The 18356-nt window shown below is 43.6% G+C and overlaps 1 protein-coding gene across 2 annotated transcripts; it reads left to right on the top strand.

Moving 5' to 3' along the window:
* The first annotated feature begins 772 nt into the window (after positions 1-772).
* Positions 773-8445, top strand: arrdc3a (arrestin domain containing 3a). 2 transcript variants are annotated; one of them, XM_073465291.1, is made up of 8 exons: positions 773-1335; positions 3159-3240; positions 3352-3499; positions 3700-3802; positions 4001-4257; positions 4819-4975; positions 5071-5213; positions 5336-8445. In XM_073465291.1, exons 1-8 carry the CDS (start codon positions 1056-1058, stop codon positions 5402-5404), a joined length of 1239 nt encoding a protein of 412 aa, XP_073321392.1. In that variant the 5' UTR covers positions 773-1055; the 3' UTR covers positions 5405-8445. The 2 variants fall into 2 exon arrangements, with proteins under 2 accessions (XP_073321392.1, XP_073321393.1); XM_073465292.1 differs by having other exon boundaries at positions 818-1335; positions 3088-3240.
* The last annotated feature ends 9911 nt before the right edge of the window (positions 8446-18356 follow it).

Genomic DNA, 18356 nt, shown 5'->3' with positions numbered 1-18356 from the left:
GAGAACTAGAATGAAAAGTGTTGTTTTGCAGTTGTGAATTGTTTGTTGAAAGCGTTCAACAGGTGACACTGCAGCTCATTGTAGAAGCCTTGATGGCCACCAGGTGGCGTTTCAAACATCAGAGTTGTTGTTCTGTAAACGTGAGCTCAGCACAATGAGAGATCCCAACCCCCCATTATATACATGCATGGATATTATACAAAAACAACACATGTGGGAGATGAATGTATGGGCAAGCGTTTCTGGGGAGTCTGCTCACCCTCTTCCCTCTAGAGTCGTAAGGCCTACATAGTACACAGCAATCCTTGTGCTGCAGGCATCATGCAACATTCAGCTTGTTTTCTGCTGATTGCACATGGATGTAGAGGTTCAAGTGAGCCTCTGTATCGATTATATCAGAGCTGAAGGGGCAGACACTTGAGCCGTATCCCTGGACACGAGGCTGGAAGCTGTATAAGAGAACAGTGAGGTGATTGGATATATTCACATATTATGAAGAGTGGATGTGTTTTTTCATTGTTCAATCAGCAAAGATATTTCCTTATATGAAAGTCAGGAAATTTTAAATACATATAAAATATATAACAATATAATAATAATAACCTGTTAGATCTCGCCTGTTAAACTACCGTGAACATTTTCTTTGTGCAGTCTTTCAGCTGTTTGACCAAACTTGTCATCTGGCTCTCCGCCACACTTCTCTCTGCCTTGTTCCAGAAGGCGGAAGGAGGGGGCAGCGGAGCCCTTGCGCATGCGCCCAAGGTTGTTTTTCACACAGCCCGTCGCTTAAAGTGAGCTGAGCTACGGGGGTTTCCTTGTCTTTGACTGGAGACCAACTCGCAGAGAGGCGGATGATAACAGCATCCTTTGCTGTTATTCAGCCATCACACATCTCAATGAACTGCTCGCAAAGAAGCCACTGATCGTGCCTCCTGCTTCGTGCAGGGCAGAGATACTGATCAGTGTCTACAAACTGCATCTCTTTTTCATATGAGATTATTTTTTCACAGACTCTTTTTGTATTTCAAGGTCTCTGTAGCCTATCTCTTTCCACCATGGTGCTAGGAAAGGTAAAGAGCTTCACAGTAAGCTACGACTGTCTCAATGACAGCAACGTTCCCGTTTTCTCCAGCGGGGACTGCGTCTCAGGGAGGGTGGTCATCGAAGTCACGGGAGAAATCCGCGTGAAATCTCTCAAGATCCACGCAAAAGGATTTGCAAAAGTTCGTTGGACTGAATCGAGAAATGCTGGATCCAACACTGCCTACACGCAAAACTACACAGAAGAAGTGGAATATCTAAATCACAAAGATATCTTGATTGGACACGAGAGAGGTAAGAGAGTTTTTATTTGATGAAGTTTTAGAGAAACTGACTGTGAGATGCTCTTTGTGCTGGTTGGGGATGAGGCTCACTGGAGGATGCTGTTGTCAGGAACGCAGATAATGATGGCGAAAACGCACACATGATAGAAATCGATCACTGTAATTGTGTAGCCTCTTTTTGTGGTGGTCGTTGGTACAAATGTTTTCCGTGACATTGGCTGGATTCAGCTCCATCGTTGGTCGCTTGTGTCAAAGTGTCAGAATGAATGACAGCAGCTCAGACAAGTGTTTTTCAGGATATTTGAAGTGGAAAACGACAATTATTCTCCATTTTTGAGACACGGGTCGATAGATGAACACCTTGCGATGATGTGTCCGAGTCTTTGACACAAATTTTCAGTCGAGAAAAGCATCATAATGGCTGTTTCTTTGTAGCTTCTCTTAAGTTTCCACCCATTGTTCAAAGCGGTTCAATCCTGTTCAGAAAACTGGACCTGGGGAGGGCGGGGCGACGCGCATGGCCCCTCCCTCGGCCGCGCGTCATTGGCTGAGGTGCTCATGTGTGGCCAATGACATCACCGTCATGCAGAGACTGACAGAGGATTCTGCAACTTTTTAATTAAGACACCTGCAATGTAGAAAGAGTCGATCAAGCACCTGTAGGTCCATTTTCCTAATGTATCGGGAGTTGCTGCTTTATTTCCGTGTAACGCATCATATTTTGCACGAGTCTTCTGTCACGCAACGTCGAGCTTGGCTTAATTGTCAGCTGTTTTGTGCTTGAGACATGTCAAAACACGCACGGTGCCGATTTATCCGCAGACTGGTCGGTATTTCGGTGTCTTTTCTCAGCTTTTCGTGCGTCTGCAACACCTTTCCATAATTTCTGGTGGGCGTGACGCCGGCTGTCATTTTGAAGGCAAACTGTTCAGCAAAATTGGGTTTAAATGGAGAGATGAGTCGTTGCAAACACGAACTGCATTCCTACTTCATTACAAGCTCTTTTATTAAAACAGATCCAGTGATGGTGAGGTAGATATAAGCGGTGGTGAGCTGCAGTAGTGTGTGTGTGTGTGCGGGGGGAGCAGGCAGGCTGGCGGTAGTAGCGCCCGCTGCGGTGTCGCACAGTGAATGCGTAATGAGAGCAGAGCGGCTGTGGGAAGCTGCTCGCACCGGTTTCGGCCGGTCTCCTCCTGCTGGAGTCTGCCGTTTGACTGACAGCTCCGCACTTGTTTACCACACGGCTGCTGCTGCTGCTGCGAGGGGGAGGGAGTGCTGAGCTGGCAGAAGCACTCCCGGCCTGTCCATACAGCTCTTCATAAACGCACTCTTGATGTTTTGATGAAAAAAATATTATTATATATGTTTTTTATAAATAAAAAATAAAAACATTTTACGCGCAGTTTGACGATTCAAAAGCGTCCCCTCCTCCCTCTGAAATACAAGAGGGGATTTTTTTCAATTAAATCCAGAGATCAAAACAAATTAGTCCTTGTTAGTGAGACAGATTTACCCACCGAATAGGCTTTATTGTTGCCCCTTGTAACCCAGGGTTTTCCCCGTCATAGCTTATGTGTTGCCATCACTAATGGCAGCTCTTTGTCCACAGAGCACAATCTTGCACGCTCAGTTTCTACCACCTCAATCAACTTAGATGCTGCTTTTCTCTCAATACATTAATTTATCACAGACAGATATGATAGTAAAATCCCTTTATTCTCTTTTGTCTCCCCCACCCTGTGTTTTTTGGTATGACTTTCAGATGCCTTCGTAGAGCATTTTTCCCAGGTATGGTATACATGTGTTTGGAATCTTGTCCTCCTTGTTTTTCAGACGATGACAACTCCGAGGAAGGACTCACCACTATCCATTCAGGAAGACATGAGTATGCATTCAGCCTCGAGCTTCCACAGACGTAAGATGAAACTCATCATTACTGTCATTATTCAGTTATAGCATCAGTGAGCTCGTGACAGTTAAAATAACCCCTTTCTCTTCTTTTCCCCTTCTTTCTTCTTTCCTGTAGACCTCTGGCTACCTCCTTTGAAGGGAAGCACGGCAGTGTGCGCTATTGGGTAAAGGCAGAACTCCACAGGCCCTGGCTCCTGCCCATGAAGACCAAGAAGGAATTTACAGTCTTTGAGCACATTGATATCAACACTCCATTATTGCTGGTGAGTCTTTTTGAAGCAGCCCTGGGAGTCTTTCACCATCGATTGAGTGTCTAAGTGAAAATGTAGTCTAGTTTTGACTGATAACCACACGGATAGCGGGGACAGAGTAGCATATACATCATTATTGACCCATTTTTTCATTGGCTGTGATGTGGAATATGAAGATAATTTGCTAATGCATCTGTTTTCTTTGTCTTCAGTCACCACAGGCCGGCACGAAAGACAAGACGCTTTGCTGTTGGTTCTGCACCTCAGGTCCTATTTCCCTAAGTGCCAAAATTGAAAGGAAGGGATACACCCCAGGTGAGAATAAGTTAATGATTAATAATGCATTTGATAATGTTATTAGTCATCCATTACCAGATAAGTTCATGAAAGTATCACACTCTGCAGATCACTGCTCATTATGTCATTACACCCTGAATTAATAAGGTGATTACAGTTGACCGAGACATAGGTAAACTCTAATTCACCTCTCCTTTACCCTCTTGAACTCTGCAGGAGAGTCAATCCAGATCTTTGCAGAGATCGAGAACTGCTCATCCCGCATGGTGGTGCCAAAGGCAGCCATCTACCAGACCCAGACCTTCTATGCCAAAGGGAAGACGAAGGAGGTCAAGCAGCTGGTGGCCAACCTTCGGGGGGAGTCTCTGTCCTCGGGGAAAACTGAGACCTGGAGCGGCAAGATGCTGAAGATCCCACCTGTGTCACCTTCCATCCTGGACTGCAGCATCATCAGAGTGGAGTACTCCCTCATGGTGAGTACACTTACTTTTTCTTTACATTCCCCCTTCTTTTTGATTAACACATGGCCCCTGTCTAGTCATCACCTGCATTGACACATAAGCAGTTCTGCCTTCTTGTACTCACTGTTACTCGGCACCATTATCCGTACAGAATCAATAATTCCTAGTAAGCTAGTAACTCTCCAGGTAAAGACCCGGCTGACTCAGCTCGCACTGCCAAATCTTGGCCTTGCAATGCACCAGGTGTTATCTCCACATGCTGCTAAGAGCATTAGCCCAGAATATCTTTAGTAACACCTGCCTTGAGGGTGCTTATGACCTCTTTACCTTGCGAACAGACAGCCACCAGTCGAGGGCTCTACCTTGCATAAGCACTCAACCTCAAGACATCGACCCACATATTGTTGAATGACTGCACAACCCATTTAGCCCTGACTCGCATACTGTAAAAAGCTGTTTCATTTCATGCTGAATGCTCAGCGCCAGAGCCCATTATTTACTACACGGCAGCATATTTATTACACCGTCAGAATGACTTGCATATTATAACCTCCTCCTCATGTCTGTGCTCAGGTATACGTGGACATCCCTGGGGCGATAAACCTGTCCTTGAACCTGCCCCTGGTCATCGGAACCATCCCTCTCCACCCCTTCGGCTCCCGTACCTCCAGCGTCAGCAGCCAGTGCAGCATGAGCTGGCTGGGTATGGGTCTGCCTGAGAGGCCTGAAGGTAGGTTGGATCTCAAGGTCACGATTCAGATTTGTTACCGTAGTCTGAGAATAATTCCCTTGAATGCTAACATGTGGCTTGCTCTTCCTATGCAGCTCCTCCAAGCTATGCAGAAATCGTAACAGAAGAGCAGAGGCAGAGCAGTCTGGATGTTCCAGCAGCCCGTGAGGAGCTGGACGGACCTCTCTTCGCCTACATCCACGAGTTCCGCTTCCAGCCTCCTCCTCTGTACTCTGAGGTAAGCACCAAATGAAACGGAGCAAAGCATTTGTCCATTTATTTTTCTATTACAGACTGAATCAAATGAGATCCGCATTTCATTAAATAAACCCTCTTTTTCTGTTCTCCTTTCCACTCCAGATCGATCCTAACCCAGATCATGCCAGCCGTACAGAGGAGCGCCGGCTCGATGCCTGTCCATCACGCTGAAGGGTGCTCCTGAAATTCCCCTGAGCGACTCGGGGAGCTCAAAGAAAACCTGCCTGCAAGGCTCAGCTTTGTTTATTTTTCTCCAACAACAGCGTTCACACAACGCTGTTGACATCAAGAGAAAAGTATCCAACCAACCGACAAAGACTTGGACAAATACCCACAGTTGAGTTGGGTTGGACAAATCTGTTCCTGCCTTCCCTCAGCGAGAGAAACAGGAGTCACTAGTTTGGGGTTGGATATGTACAGACGAACACATATTCAGTCTGTATGAAAAACCCCACTGGTAGCGAGAGCCCTGCTGATAGTGACTGACAGTGACGAGGAAGAATCAGCAGGGCTCAGCCTGCCAAGCTCCTCTTTAACCCCTGATTCTTCTGTACTCATGGCACATAAGGACATGGCTCCTCACACAAAGGACAGGACTAATCATGTCCAGACTTCAGCAGAATCACCTAAAGATAAACGGGATGAAGAGAGAAAAATAACAACAACAACAACAACAACAACAACAACGTTCTAACCACCATAGTCTGTATGAATGAAAGCATTCAGCGGCAGCGGTCAACTATAGAGCAAAGACTAGGTCCTCCTGCCTCATTTGGAATTTTGTTTTGCACATTTTATTCTTTACTTGAGTTGTGTGGCTCCGTTTAATGAGAATTGAAAAAAAAAAAAATCACTAATAGTTTGGTTTCAGCCTTGTAACGCGCCAGACTAAGACTATGAGACTGCAGGCTTAACTTAAAGACTTTCATCTGCATAACTTTTGAGCAGCGCTGAGAACAGGATTTGATTTTGGAAAAAAAAGACTGAAAAGGACGAGAACAATGCACTGAATTTGTTTAAGCTGTTTAAGAACTTTCTTTTTTCTCCTTTATGACATTTCCTCAGTGACTTACAACAACTAGACTGGACTTTTACTACAACTGCAGCACACTATCTCCATCTGGAAGCTCTTGATGATGTTTGCCTCCTCAGCTTGGATCCAAGTGTGGCTTCCCTCCGCTTTTAGTTTAGTTCTGTTTTTCTGTTTTTGTATTTAGCTCCAATCATAGAATAGCTTTTAGCCTTTTTTGTGTTGAGGTTGCTCTGGATTTGGACTAGGAGGGTTGCAGACCTGCATTTGCCACTCAAATTGTAGCTGAAGAGAAAACGTGTGAGTCTGTGTGTGAACGGTGTGTGTTTGTGTGAAACAGAGAGGGTGGTACAATGTGGAGGGACTCGCCTCACCCTAATTGCCTGCAGCTCCTCTACTCCTAATCTCAGGGCAAGCCAGGCTTGCATAACTGCCCCCAAAAAAGCACTGTCTCAGGTGGTCTTCTCACTTGCCAAACGGTTGGAAAAAAGAGAAAAAAAAATGTTTTAGGTTTTGTTTTAAATCGCACTGTTGAAATTAATGAAGATTTTTTTTTTTTTTTTTTTTAAACTACCAAAATGACAGAATAGACCTGCAGAGAAGCAAGGCAGCTTTCTGAGATGACATTCCCTTTTTGTCCTGCTGCACTTGCCCTGATCATCCAACAAGCAGTTTGATTTTACCAGACCAGTGAAGCCAGAATGCTAGCTATAAAAAAAAAACACTGCTTCTGTGTTAAAGGAGCAAACCCAGCACAAACCAAAAGCTGGGGACGTTGCTAAACTTCTGTTGAGACTGGTCAGAACAAGTAGTAGTAGGTTGACATGAGTAATACATTGGTTTTCTAACTCATTCAACGCAAAAGACCAGCTGCAACAGAGGTTTGTCATAGTCAAGAGAAAAAAGCAGCACTTTTTTGATAAGAAAATAAGAAAAAAAAAAAGCATTCAATGGTGAAGGTCTGGAGAAAAACCATCTGGTACTAACCACGTTAACAAGGATTTTTCATTAAAGCAGTGTTGTGTAGGACATTAATGCATTATTTAACTTTTTTTTTAAGATTAGTGACTTTTTTCTAAGTTTACATTTTAAACGTAGCTGACACCTGTGTGTGTGTGTGTGTGTGTGTGTGTGTGTGTGTGTGTGTGTGTGTGTGTGTGTGTGTGTGTGTGTGTGTGTGTGTGTGTGTGTGTGTGTGTGTGTGTGCGCTCTTATCGAGATCCAGCTGCAACTAAACTAAATATACGGCTTCTGACAGTAATCGACAAAGTGCAGATTATTAAAGTGATCTTATCTTAGTGGCCTTGACACAGAAAAGACCTGATCATGATTCTTCATCTTCTGGCGTCTACGTTAAACTCTTGTTCTCCTTTTTGTTATGTTCGTACACATCTGTGTGTTGTAGACCTTTCCATGTTTATTCAAAAAGGACAAAAAGGGAAGAGAAAAAAAAAGTCCTTAAGAAGCAAGTGTTTTTTTAAAAAAAAAAAAAAAAGACATCCTGGACAGGTCTCTTGACTGTGTTATTTTTCTGAAGCTGATGACGGTTGACTGATTTTATTTTATTTTTTTCATGTATTTCTGGGCATTGGTTTAGTTTGCTTCCTAGTTTTTAAAGCAACCTTTCTGAGTTAGTCTCCCTGACCACTCTGATCCCCCTCAGGCCTGGGGGTGGCAGCTGTTGATCAGCACCCTTCCCCCCCCTCTGAGAAACATTTAGATAACAGCAGACAAACTGCTTCTTCCACAGTTAACTCATCTTCTTTCCTGTTCTATTTGTTTGCAGTTTGTTTGGATATTATCCTAGGGAAACTGAATCAAGCTACACGGTTATGAATAAGCTTACATATTTGTTTCAGGTTGGTCAATTCCATAGTCCATTTGCTTGGGCCTCAGAGAAGTCCAGTGTCAAAACTAAGCTAAACTCCTGCCCTAATAAAAGGCAGGAACTGAAATGTTCAGAGATAAAGAACCTGGGAGACGGTATCTGAAACATTTTAGAAACAAAGTGCAATATCACTCACTGAATTTTCTTCATTCTCCATTTGTATGTTACTATCTTTTTTGTCTGTTTATCATGACGATGTATAGATATTCTATGAATATACTATGTTCTGAATGATTTAACCTTTCGTCTAGTTCTTCCTTTTGATTTGAATAAACGTTTTGTTCTAAATTACAATGGACTGTGATTTGAATTTTTATGCAAGACTGAACACAAGTATATTACAATAATAATCTTATAACTTCAGCCTTTCCTTTGTCTGAGCACTGATTTTTGACAGAATTACAACAAAACCTCCCTTTAACTGAACTGCAAACAGAGTTAGAATGAAGCTGCAAATGATTAATCATTACCAGCTGCTTTACACTGATAGAAAACTCTTTTATTTGGGTCAGGACAGCTTCAGATTAGAAGCATGCAAGGTGCCACTGTGCTGGACACAGATTATCCTCTAATAACTAGTACAACACTGCCCCTGGAGGTGGTTTCATGTACTGTACCTCCCCGTGTTTGCAGAAAGTTACATGATAGTAAAGCCCAAAGACTTTCATGGAATAAGCCATTCTTTAATCCAAAAATAGTAATAAAATTAATTACACTTTTATTCAGATTTTAAGTATGTTTGAGGCATTTGCCAGAGAGTCAACAGAAATATCTGTTATTGTCCCCAAAATGATACAATCATGACCTCTAGACCTCAGGATTTACTCCTTTTCAGTCTGTTTGTACATGTCCACACTGGTCTCTAGTGACCAGAGTTTCCAGAAGTTAAATTGGGATTCCTCAGAAGAGAGAAAAAAGCAGCACTTTTTTTCCTCTGCTTAAGTGCCACTTATGTGAATTATGGGACTGCTTCAGGTCTGAGTGATTCAGAGTGCCAAGTAATTTACTCAGAGTCTCCTTAACTTATATTACAGGCTCATTTTCTTTTATTGAAGTTCATGTCCCTCAAATCAGATGGTTTTGAATTTGCAGAACAAATCTTTTAATACTGACCAGGCCGGGTCTGTTAAGGTCACACAAAAAAGGACCTGAATGCTGACGAATGGTGAAACAAAAAGCAAGATTTAATGAAAAAACAGACAGAAGGAAAATCCGAGAAACAAGGGAATAAAAGCATTCAAAAACTAAACCAAGTACAATACACAATACAATACAAATACACAACAAACCATGATGGGGTTAGCTGTTGAAGTCATGGTGATGATAAGATTAAAAAAAAAAAAAAAAGTTATTGTCGTAAGAAGCATGAGCGAGTCTCAGCACCCCTCTCTAGGAAAGTCTCATTGAAACCTTATACTGGTTGAGGGCCGCAGGCCGAGTTAACGACAGTCACAGGTCAACATACAGCAAAACACATGATTTATTGATCCCTACTGAATGATGGAGGACGTATCAGCACAAGACTTCAATGTCATTCCCCATACACTGTTCAAGCATTAAATCATTACCTCTTGTTGACTTTAAGCTCTTTTCTTCACTAAAGTCTTATTTGCACAAATGTTTGAACAATAACCTAACACATATTAGCGATCCCTAAGCGATTTTGTAGTCTTTTCTAGCTTTATTTGTGTCAGGCTAATGTTTAACTTGCATAGGTTGCAGCTCTCTATCTATATATATGGCTGCTCTCAGTCTGTCCACACATGACCTATTTATAACGTCCAAAAGTCTGTTTTGTAAGCAGCCAATCGATTTTACTCGCAGTGTATCGACCTTTGCATTACGTCAAACCCAGTTTCATGCAAATTGATTTTGTTGTAAAATACGAGCGTGAGCTTTAGATGGTCGGGCTGGAATGAAATGCACAGGATGACTTCTGAAAAGCATGAACGTCAATGCTACTGCAAAACTGAACCTGGCTGTTTTTTTTTTATTTAAATGTCATGTAAAGAAATGACAAACCCCTTCTCAACTTTGAACTGAAGCTGATGTGTTAAATACAAAATGACAGCTCATCAACTCTGCTGGGAATTCTTGCACATTATCAGTTTGAACCAGCATCAGTGATGACTCAGCAGCCCCGTCAGCTTTGACCAAGCACTTCAGTCCCCTCCTCCCCTCAGCCCCCTTTGACTTTTGTGGTCCCAGGCCTTTGTGGGTGTCTGACCCCTGTGGATTGTAAAAAAAAAAAAAAAAAAAAAAAAAAAGGAGGAGGGGATTATTGAGGGAGAGCATAGATTGGGGCGACGTGCATGCATGTGTGTGCGGTGGGAGTGTTGATTAGCAAGTGCTGACGCTACACAGGCCTCAGCTGTTTCCTCTCACCAGCTAATCCCACTACCCAGAAGCCCCTGTGATCCAGAGGTTCTCAGCAGCTTGCTGTGACCAGGCACGTTCAGCATGGACGGGGAGGCTTGGACTGAGGCCCCCGTATGTCTGCTTGCCAGTGCCACATCATCACTGTGACATAATACAAAAACACACACACACACACACACACATCTCTGCACTGAGGCATGGAGCACGGCATCGATGTGAGCCCACGCATTCCTCGAAACAATGGAACAACCATTATTGTGAAAGGTCTGAAAATGTTATACAGGAACGGATTCACAGAGAAGGATATGACTTAATAAACTTGACTGCTCTTTAATTAAAGTCAGCAAGTATAATATCCTGCTGTGCATGTCATCTTAGAGGAATACAAATATTTATTCTCCTGGCATCTTAAAATCACCCTGAAAATAACGACACACAAAAACCACTTCACACTTGATGAACATCTGTTGAAAACAACATGTAAATGATTTAAAATCACATCCAGTTCATACAGAGGTTAGCTGTTTAGTTATCATTAACACGCACGCTTCTGTGTTTTTGTCACTGCTTTGTGTCACACATTAATTCTTCATAACTTATTTGCCAAATGAAGCAACAGAAAAAGTTCCACAAGAAAAGTCACCACTTTCCAGCAGTCCTGGGACACACGTCATATCTCTCCAAGAATCTAATCCGATCCATTTATCCACATTTCTGCAGTTGTTTTTGTGGTTATTCTAAACCAAAAAACAATTTTATGTGTGAGCCCATGTAACCAATCAGTGCAATTCTTCTTTTTCTTCGTACAAAATTATTTAATTGGTCTGTTTTTTTCCTTCTTGTCCAGAAGCCACAGACCAGATTGTAACCTGCGTGATAAGCTTCAGCACTCTCTTGACCAGTGTTCAATAACTTCTCCGTCCGAGCACCCCCACCAGCATCCAGGACCTCAACTGGCTGAGCATAGTAGGTCATAGGTCGTTCAGTCTCACCACACAAACTCATCTGCACATTAATCACGTCTTAAGCTTAGAATATTTGAGACAGTATCACGATTTATTCCCTATGTATTTTTGATTAAAGTTTAAAGGTCCAGATTAGAAAGATTGCAACCATTGAATTACAACTTGTTGTGAATTCCCATAGTACGGAGACCATGTGAATTATATTGCATATGATTACCCTCAGTTATGTACAGCATGTGACAGTCTGTAATTACGTTAGAAGAAGGAGAACATTTTATTATTCTCCGATTAGGGAAATTCATTTTTTTCACTCTATACACAAAATCAACATTCGCCTCCCTTTCACTTCCATTCTCAGCGTGTGAAGGGGTGCAAAGGGTGGCGAAGCAAATCTGCATCTTTGCGCAGAGTTCAACTTTGGTGAACTTTGACCGGTGAAGTCGTGGCCACAACCGATAGCAAAGAAGTGTGTGTGGTTGACCCCTCACACTGACTGCAAACCAGCAAACTGAGTTCCATGTGCCTCACATCCTGCACTGCCTAGATTCAGCACTGCAGGCAATTTTCATTCTGTTGCATTCGGGTATGTGTAACAGCGACCTTAATGTGTGGAGAGATGTAGGAGTGAGGGAGCTACCCTGTAGTCAGGCACCATGAGCAGTTGGGGTTACGGTGCCTTGCTCAAGTGCACCTCGGCAATGCCCAGGGGGCGAATCGGCATCTCTCCAGCTACCAGTCCATACTCCATACTGACTCATCCATGTGGGTCTTGATATGGTCATCCTCCAGGCCGCAAGTCAAGTCTGTACACTACTGCCCCCCATGTTACTGCCTTGCAGCGGAGTAAAGAAGTTGAACTACGCATGTTGACCTTGTGCTCTCTGATAGGATCCCTGTAGCAGACAATACACATTATCAAGCTACCTTCTGAATACAGGCTTAAAGCCCAACAAAGGCTTTCCATGTGAAAGGCCCTCTGCAAAGCCAGTGTTTGGTTTGTCCATTCTGGGCTACTGTAGAAACATGGTGCTGCAACATGTGTGACTCTGTAGAAGTAAATCTGTTCCCTCTGTCACTATAAAGGGCTTATTCTAAGGTAATGGAAACGCAGTGATTCTTAGTTTCAGGTGATTGCACTGATGAAAACATATTTCTAAAAATGATATTCCATTTCTGCCAAAAGATCCCACTAAATTCTACACACTGGACCTTTGAGCACCGGAGTCTTTGAGTTTTCATCAAGTCTGCATCACACTTGTGTAAGTTGCATATTGGATCAGGATTGGCTGCCAGATTACTTGTGGTGTCCCATTAGAGACAGAATCGGGAATGACACTGAATGACTTTTTAGTTTAGTTATTACAACCTGTAGAAAAGGAACACAGTCATTAGACATCAGGTTTTTCATTAGCCCTCACTAACATACACTCAAACACACACAGACACACACACACAGCAGCAGCAGCACTGCAGCCAGCTCTCCATCTGTTTGGAGTACAGACTTGCTCTGTTTTTCTCATCGGGCACAAAGAAAGGAACAGGGATAGAGCTACAGATAGACTGAATGGAGGCGGAGGAGGGGAGCAACTTTTTTTTCTTTTTTTCCTCAAGGGCTTTTTCTTCATGATCTCTCTCTCGGCAGCTGGATCATTCCAGTTTGAAGCACTTCTGCTTGAGGAGGCTGACAGCAGAGGCTGCTGCTTTTTCATCGCAGAAAGCCCGACTGTTTTTCGACCTTGCCAGGAACAAGTTGTTTACCGTCACTGAATGCACCACTATGGTCAGCTGGAAGAGAGAAAAACTTACCGTGACACAAAGCAGGACCTCTCACTTCTGTTTATTTACTCTGCTGTAATTGCATATTAGCAGAGAGAGGGAAGGTCAGGATGAACCTTTTGTCGCTGCATCTTGTCTGTCAACGTGTGTGCAAATGACGTTTGACTGCAATAACATCTTATATGAACGTTGATACAGTGCGTGCATGTCAGCAGCAGCTGCTGCACATAAACAGTACATGTCACTTGTTGGTTTTTAGACTGCTTGAATCTAAGTTAGTCCCTCCATGAAAGACAGATGTCAGATTCCTCTTCTAATCTCAGCTTCAAGTCTCCTGAGTCTGTCTTCACGTCACTCCGATGTGCCATCGTGAACAAAGATGTCATTTGTTAAAGAAAGAGGAGAAAAACGGCTGTGGCTAGCAGTTGCAGCAGCCTCCAGACATGGACGAAGTATCTATGATGATGGTGCTAATTAAAAATCCTTTTAAATATCCTCATGGGCTGTTGTGTCCCTCTAGGTTTAGTATGGACAGGAACCTGATAGCCGGAGTGACACTGCTATGTTCCCATGCCAGGACTCCTATCCCCGCCATACCAAAGTCCCAGCATGGCCAGCATTCCACCTACAACCATCCTTCACACACGCACGCACACACACACACACACACATGCACTTTGCACTCCACTGGCATGTTTGCAACTCTTTACGCAGCACAAGTTCAGGACCTTGTTGTTGCTACAGTCTCGTTACTACCTCTTTTTGCAATGGCAAAAATAGACGTAGCTAAAGGAACGGGTCAGGTTCAAGGTACAGGAGATAATATTAGGTGTCATTTTAATTGCCCAAAGAGACAAACTGTATGTACTAAACTGGGCCATCTTAATCTCTAAATGCACTTGTGAGACACAAGATGAGAGTAGATCCGAGCCCTCGAGTGGCAGTTGTAACTGAGCAGCGGAGAATGACGTCAGTCGATTTTTGTTATTCAGGCTGCAGAGGGATTAGAAAGCCTACAGCTATACGGTTGCAGTCGCAGGATGTCGGCCATGCTCACACTCCCTGACAGAGAAGGTAAACAGGACACTTTGTCAAGCCTGATTATAATACTTATGGTCCTGTCAGAGCCAGGCCACAGGGAAAAAGTCACATGGAATTCATTTTTTGCAGATTGCATTTGTCTCTTTTTCTCTCTGTTTTTATGACATTTGCAGTATTCTGTGCGTCCACATTGTTTTCTTTCACTCCTAAAAGTTTCCATCTTAAGTCTTGTCTCATCACCAGATGCTTTGCAGAGGCCAAAGCTGCTTCGATGGCCCAGGCAACGCTACATGGGATGACAATTCTTATCATAACCATGTCAGGAAGACTGATAGCACCGAGCACTCTGCATGACAGCGACTCAAGGAGAGAAACAAAGTCAGTCATCAGTCAAATGTACCGCACAACGTGAAGTGAAGCGGTGTACCGTGCAACTCAGATTACTGCATTTCCTCACCACTGCAAGCAATGCTTAGCGCTCTGCTCTATTCTGAGAGCTCGAGGGGAGGAATGGGAGATATCTTCCCCAGTAACACTATGTTATGTCACTGAGAATTTGGCTCCAGAGCAGAGAGTGGGTGAAATTCTGTTGCAGACCTAAAAAAAGACGCTTAAATTCCGCCTAATGAACTGCAAAGATGTTGCAGTTAATACCTTGTTAAGTGGTGGCACGATCTGATATCGCTGCGTTGGTGTTGTTCCAGGAAAATCAGAATTAATGCTGCTCCAGGACCATCGTTGCAAGTGACCAGTCATGTCTTTGTAATGTCATAGCTTTGCAACTCGGGGTAAAAGACTGAAAAAAAAGGGAAACACGCATCAACGGGGGAACAGACTTTGACAAAACACCAGCTCTCTCCATCCATCAATGAATGCCCGTCCTTTCACTCTTGTTTTACCTCGGTTCCTATCAACCTCCTTCTTCCTCCCCCATCGGTGGGGCTCTTTTTCTTTTTCTCCAAAGTTATTCCAGTTGTTACCTGGGGTTACCTAGTACAGTAATGGCTCTTCCTGTTTTAGTTGCACAATGGCAGACGCGCTTGCTTTGTGCCGCATTTCGTAAAATCCAGCCCTGTGGCAGGCTGAATAGCATAGTGAAAGCGATGTTTATAGGGAACCAGTCTATGCGTCATTACACTGTCCAATCAGTATTTACTTCATACTGATGAGTTAAAGCGAAAAGGCCATCTATTGCCAGTTTAAGTGGTGAATTGATTATATGTCTGCATTAATTGCTGTCTTAATGACCTTTTTGAAATTAAGACCCCTTGTGATTAAGTTACTTCAAAGTGCTTTTCCATAGGTCTATTTGCAGCATATAGAATATAATATCTAAGGGTAAGTGACTAAATCAAGCATGATTATACAAGGTGAAACTTGATGTGCTTTTTATGAAACTCCTTCCCAAAAGTCCTTGGTCACCTTATGTTCTGTTTCAAGGGGATGAGAGGCCGTGCTGAGGAATGCTGTTTCACCGCTTGTCTTATTTTACCCCGCTAGTCCCCTGTGGAAGTCGCTCAGTTTCCTTTTTTAGCCACAGCTGACTCATAGCATAGCTGCAGACCCCCCCCCCCCCCAGCTCCCTCTCAAAGTCCCTGCTCAGCTTTAACTCTCCCTCTCCGTCCCTGCTCAGATTCTCCTGAGTCACAGGGAGCAAGAGACACCCCCTCTCCTCACCCTTCCTTCCCCACCTCCCCTCCTCTGTGTGTCCCGCTCCTGAAAAACAACAGGTGCAGCGGGGCCTGCAGAGGGCGGGCTGTCTGATGCGAAGCGTGTCCAAGCCTTCCGAGTCACTTCTCACCGTTATTTCACCCCTCGGCCTCCAAACATCCAATCTGTCTCCTCCTCACCCATCCCTCACCAAATCTCCCTAAACCCTTTCACCCTGTCTGCCCATCCCTCCACCTCTATCCATGCGCTTGCTTCACCCCTGCCACTGTTCCGCTCCTCTAATCTCAAACTCCTGCCACTTTCCTCCCTGCTGGATGCAAATTCTCTACAGGAAAAATTATACATCGTCCTCTGCAATCCCCATTGAGCTTATCTCGAGAATGACCTTCTGTTTGTGAAATACTTTTTTCCTTTCAGTTCATACTAAATGTCTGCCCCTCATACCTTTCTCTATTGCCGAAACAGTGCATGTGTACACTTACTTCCCTGTCTGGTGATGCAGATGCTTCTGCAGCAGTCATGCTGCTCGTTGTGCCACATTCCCAAACTTCGACAACAGACGTCTCTCCTGTGGGTCAAAAATGTTCACTGCCTATGATGCCTTTGTGGTTTCTAGGCCATCAGGCCTGTTGTACAGGTTCCAGACCTCAGATCGTCTTTCTTCTCTAACCCAGATCCCTCTGTGGGCACCCACAAGGTGATAGCCCACTGACTCCTAAAATAGCATGGGTGTCTTAAACACAGTAATATGGGGCGAGTTGCACAATACAGCATCCAAGGGGAAAGTAAGCAAGTCTAAAGGGGTTTTGCTGCTGGTGTCTGTGTCCAAACCAGTTCCATTTTTCTGTGTTAAATTTGCTGAGTCAATGTTCCCAAGGATATATGTTGACGGGCTCGAGGCACTCTGCTCCCTTTGTTATTTTTAGGTTTATACTCGTGTGAAGCCTTTTGATCTGCTGTTGCAATGTCGAGACATAAACCCTCTTTACGGTGAGGAGAACTCATAAAAACAACTCTTTGGCCCAGCTCAAAATAGGAGCGGGACACTCGCTGTTGATTAGTCTATATATGAGCTGACATTAAAATCGACCCTGCAGCAGCGGTGTGATTGTGAAGAGCTGAGATGAGTGATGATGTTTTCTGTTTTCCATTTGATAAATAGATAAGCAACCAGTTGTTCCACTTTGTTGTTTTGTTACGGATGAAAGATTTGAAATTAGAAAATACCAGTGAAGTGTTTCCAGAAGCAACTCATCTAACAGCATTTCTGTTCGGAGGTTTGACGGCCTTCCAGACGACATCTTTTGCAATAATCAAGTTGCTATGTTTAGCTAAGTAATGCTTTTTTAAAGGCTTCAGCCTTTAATGGAGCACAATATTGACACTCAACCCTCAACCGATCCAACATCTGATCATCTCAGGTGTAGCGTGGCCCACTGCTAAGACCACTTAAATTTCTTCTCTTGAATGTCTTGCCCGGTATCTCGGGACTTCAGCTCATGTTCCTGATTTTCCATCCGTGCGTCTGGTCTGGTCTGGACTGGACCGGTGGGCATTTCCCCAAGCCTGAACTCGCTCCCTGGGCTAGACGGACATGTAAACAACACTGCCGGTCAATCCAGCTGGTGTCAGTAAGGCTGAATCCAGCAGAACGGATAGGAATAACCAGGTGGTTAAATGACAAGCGAGGACACAGACCGACATCATTACGAACCTAGGTTGTGTGTCCAAATTGTCCCCCAGCAACACTCTTGGTTGTGTCTAAATGACAATTTGATGAAAGCCACCGAAGTTATTAATCATAACAAAGTGGGAGCTGCTGAAAGGGTTGATGGGAATTCAGTTGGCTCTGTGACAACAGCAAGCAAAACAGAGCAGGGTTACACAACCCAGGACGAGCTACAATTATTCATCTTTTTCCAGTTTTTGCAGTTGCACAAAAACATTCTTACATATTCTCCCTCTGTATTGCTTTTCTGTTTTCTGTGACTGTATATCGGTGGCAGTCAGATAGCAAGAATTTAACGTTTCGACAAAACTTTTGCCTTACTCTTTGGAGATGACGTAAGAAGATTAGGAGTGAGGCTGGGTCTCCTGTCGGGTCTGTGAGTTTTGGCAAACGCTGCTGAGCAGTGAGACAGAAGGATGTGAGAGGAGGCAATGTTTGGTTAGGGAGAGGCTTAAATACTTTATGGAACTTTCTGAGACTTATCACAGGTCAACTCATCCACATTCGTATTTCCTGTTTTTCCATAATCTGGTGATGATGTGGGCTGCTTCTTAGCTTTTCTGGAAAACTATTCAATTATTGATTCTGTTTGTTCTCCTTGTCTTTGTTGTAAAGTCTGTTGTAGATTATTTTATTTTTCAGTT

Source organism: Pagrus major, chromosome 5, assembly GCF_040436345.1.
Source record: "Pagrus major chromosome 5, Pma_NU_1.0".
NCBI lineage: Eukaryota > Metazoa > Chordata > Actinopteri > Spariformes > Sparidae > Pagrus > Pagrus major.
This window is presented reverse-complemented; position numbering and strand designations above follow the sequence as displayed.

Bases quoted from the DNA above. Each gene is read 5' to 3' on its own strand.
- arrdc3a (XM_073465291.1), top strand. From the start codon at position 1,056: ATGGTGCTAGGAAAGGTAAAGAGCTTCACAGTAAGCTACGACTGTCTC. The intron at 1,336-3,158 runs GTAAGAGAGTTT...CTTGTTTTTCAG, and splicing joins CTTGATTGGACACGAGAGAG to ACGATGACAACTCCGAGGAA. The intron at 5,214-5,335 runs GTAAGCACCAAA...TTTCCACTCCAG, and splicing joins CTCCTCCTCTGTACTCTGAG to ATCGATCCTAACCCAGATCA.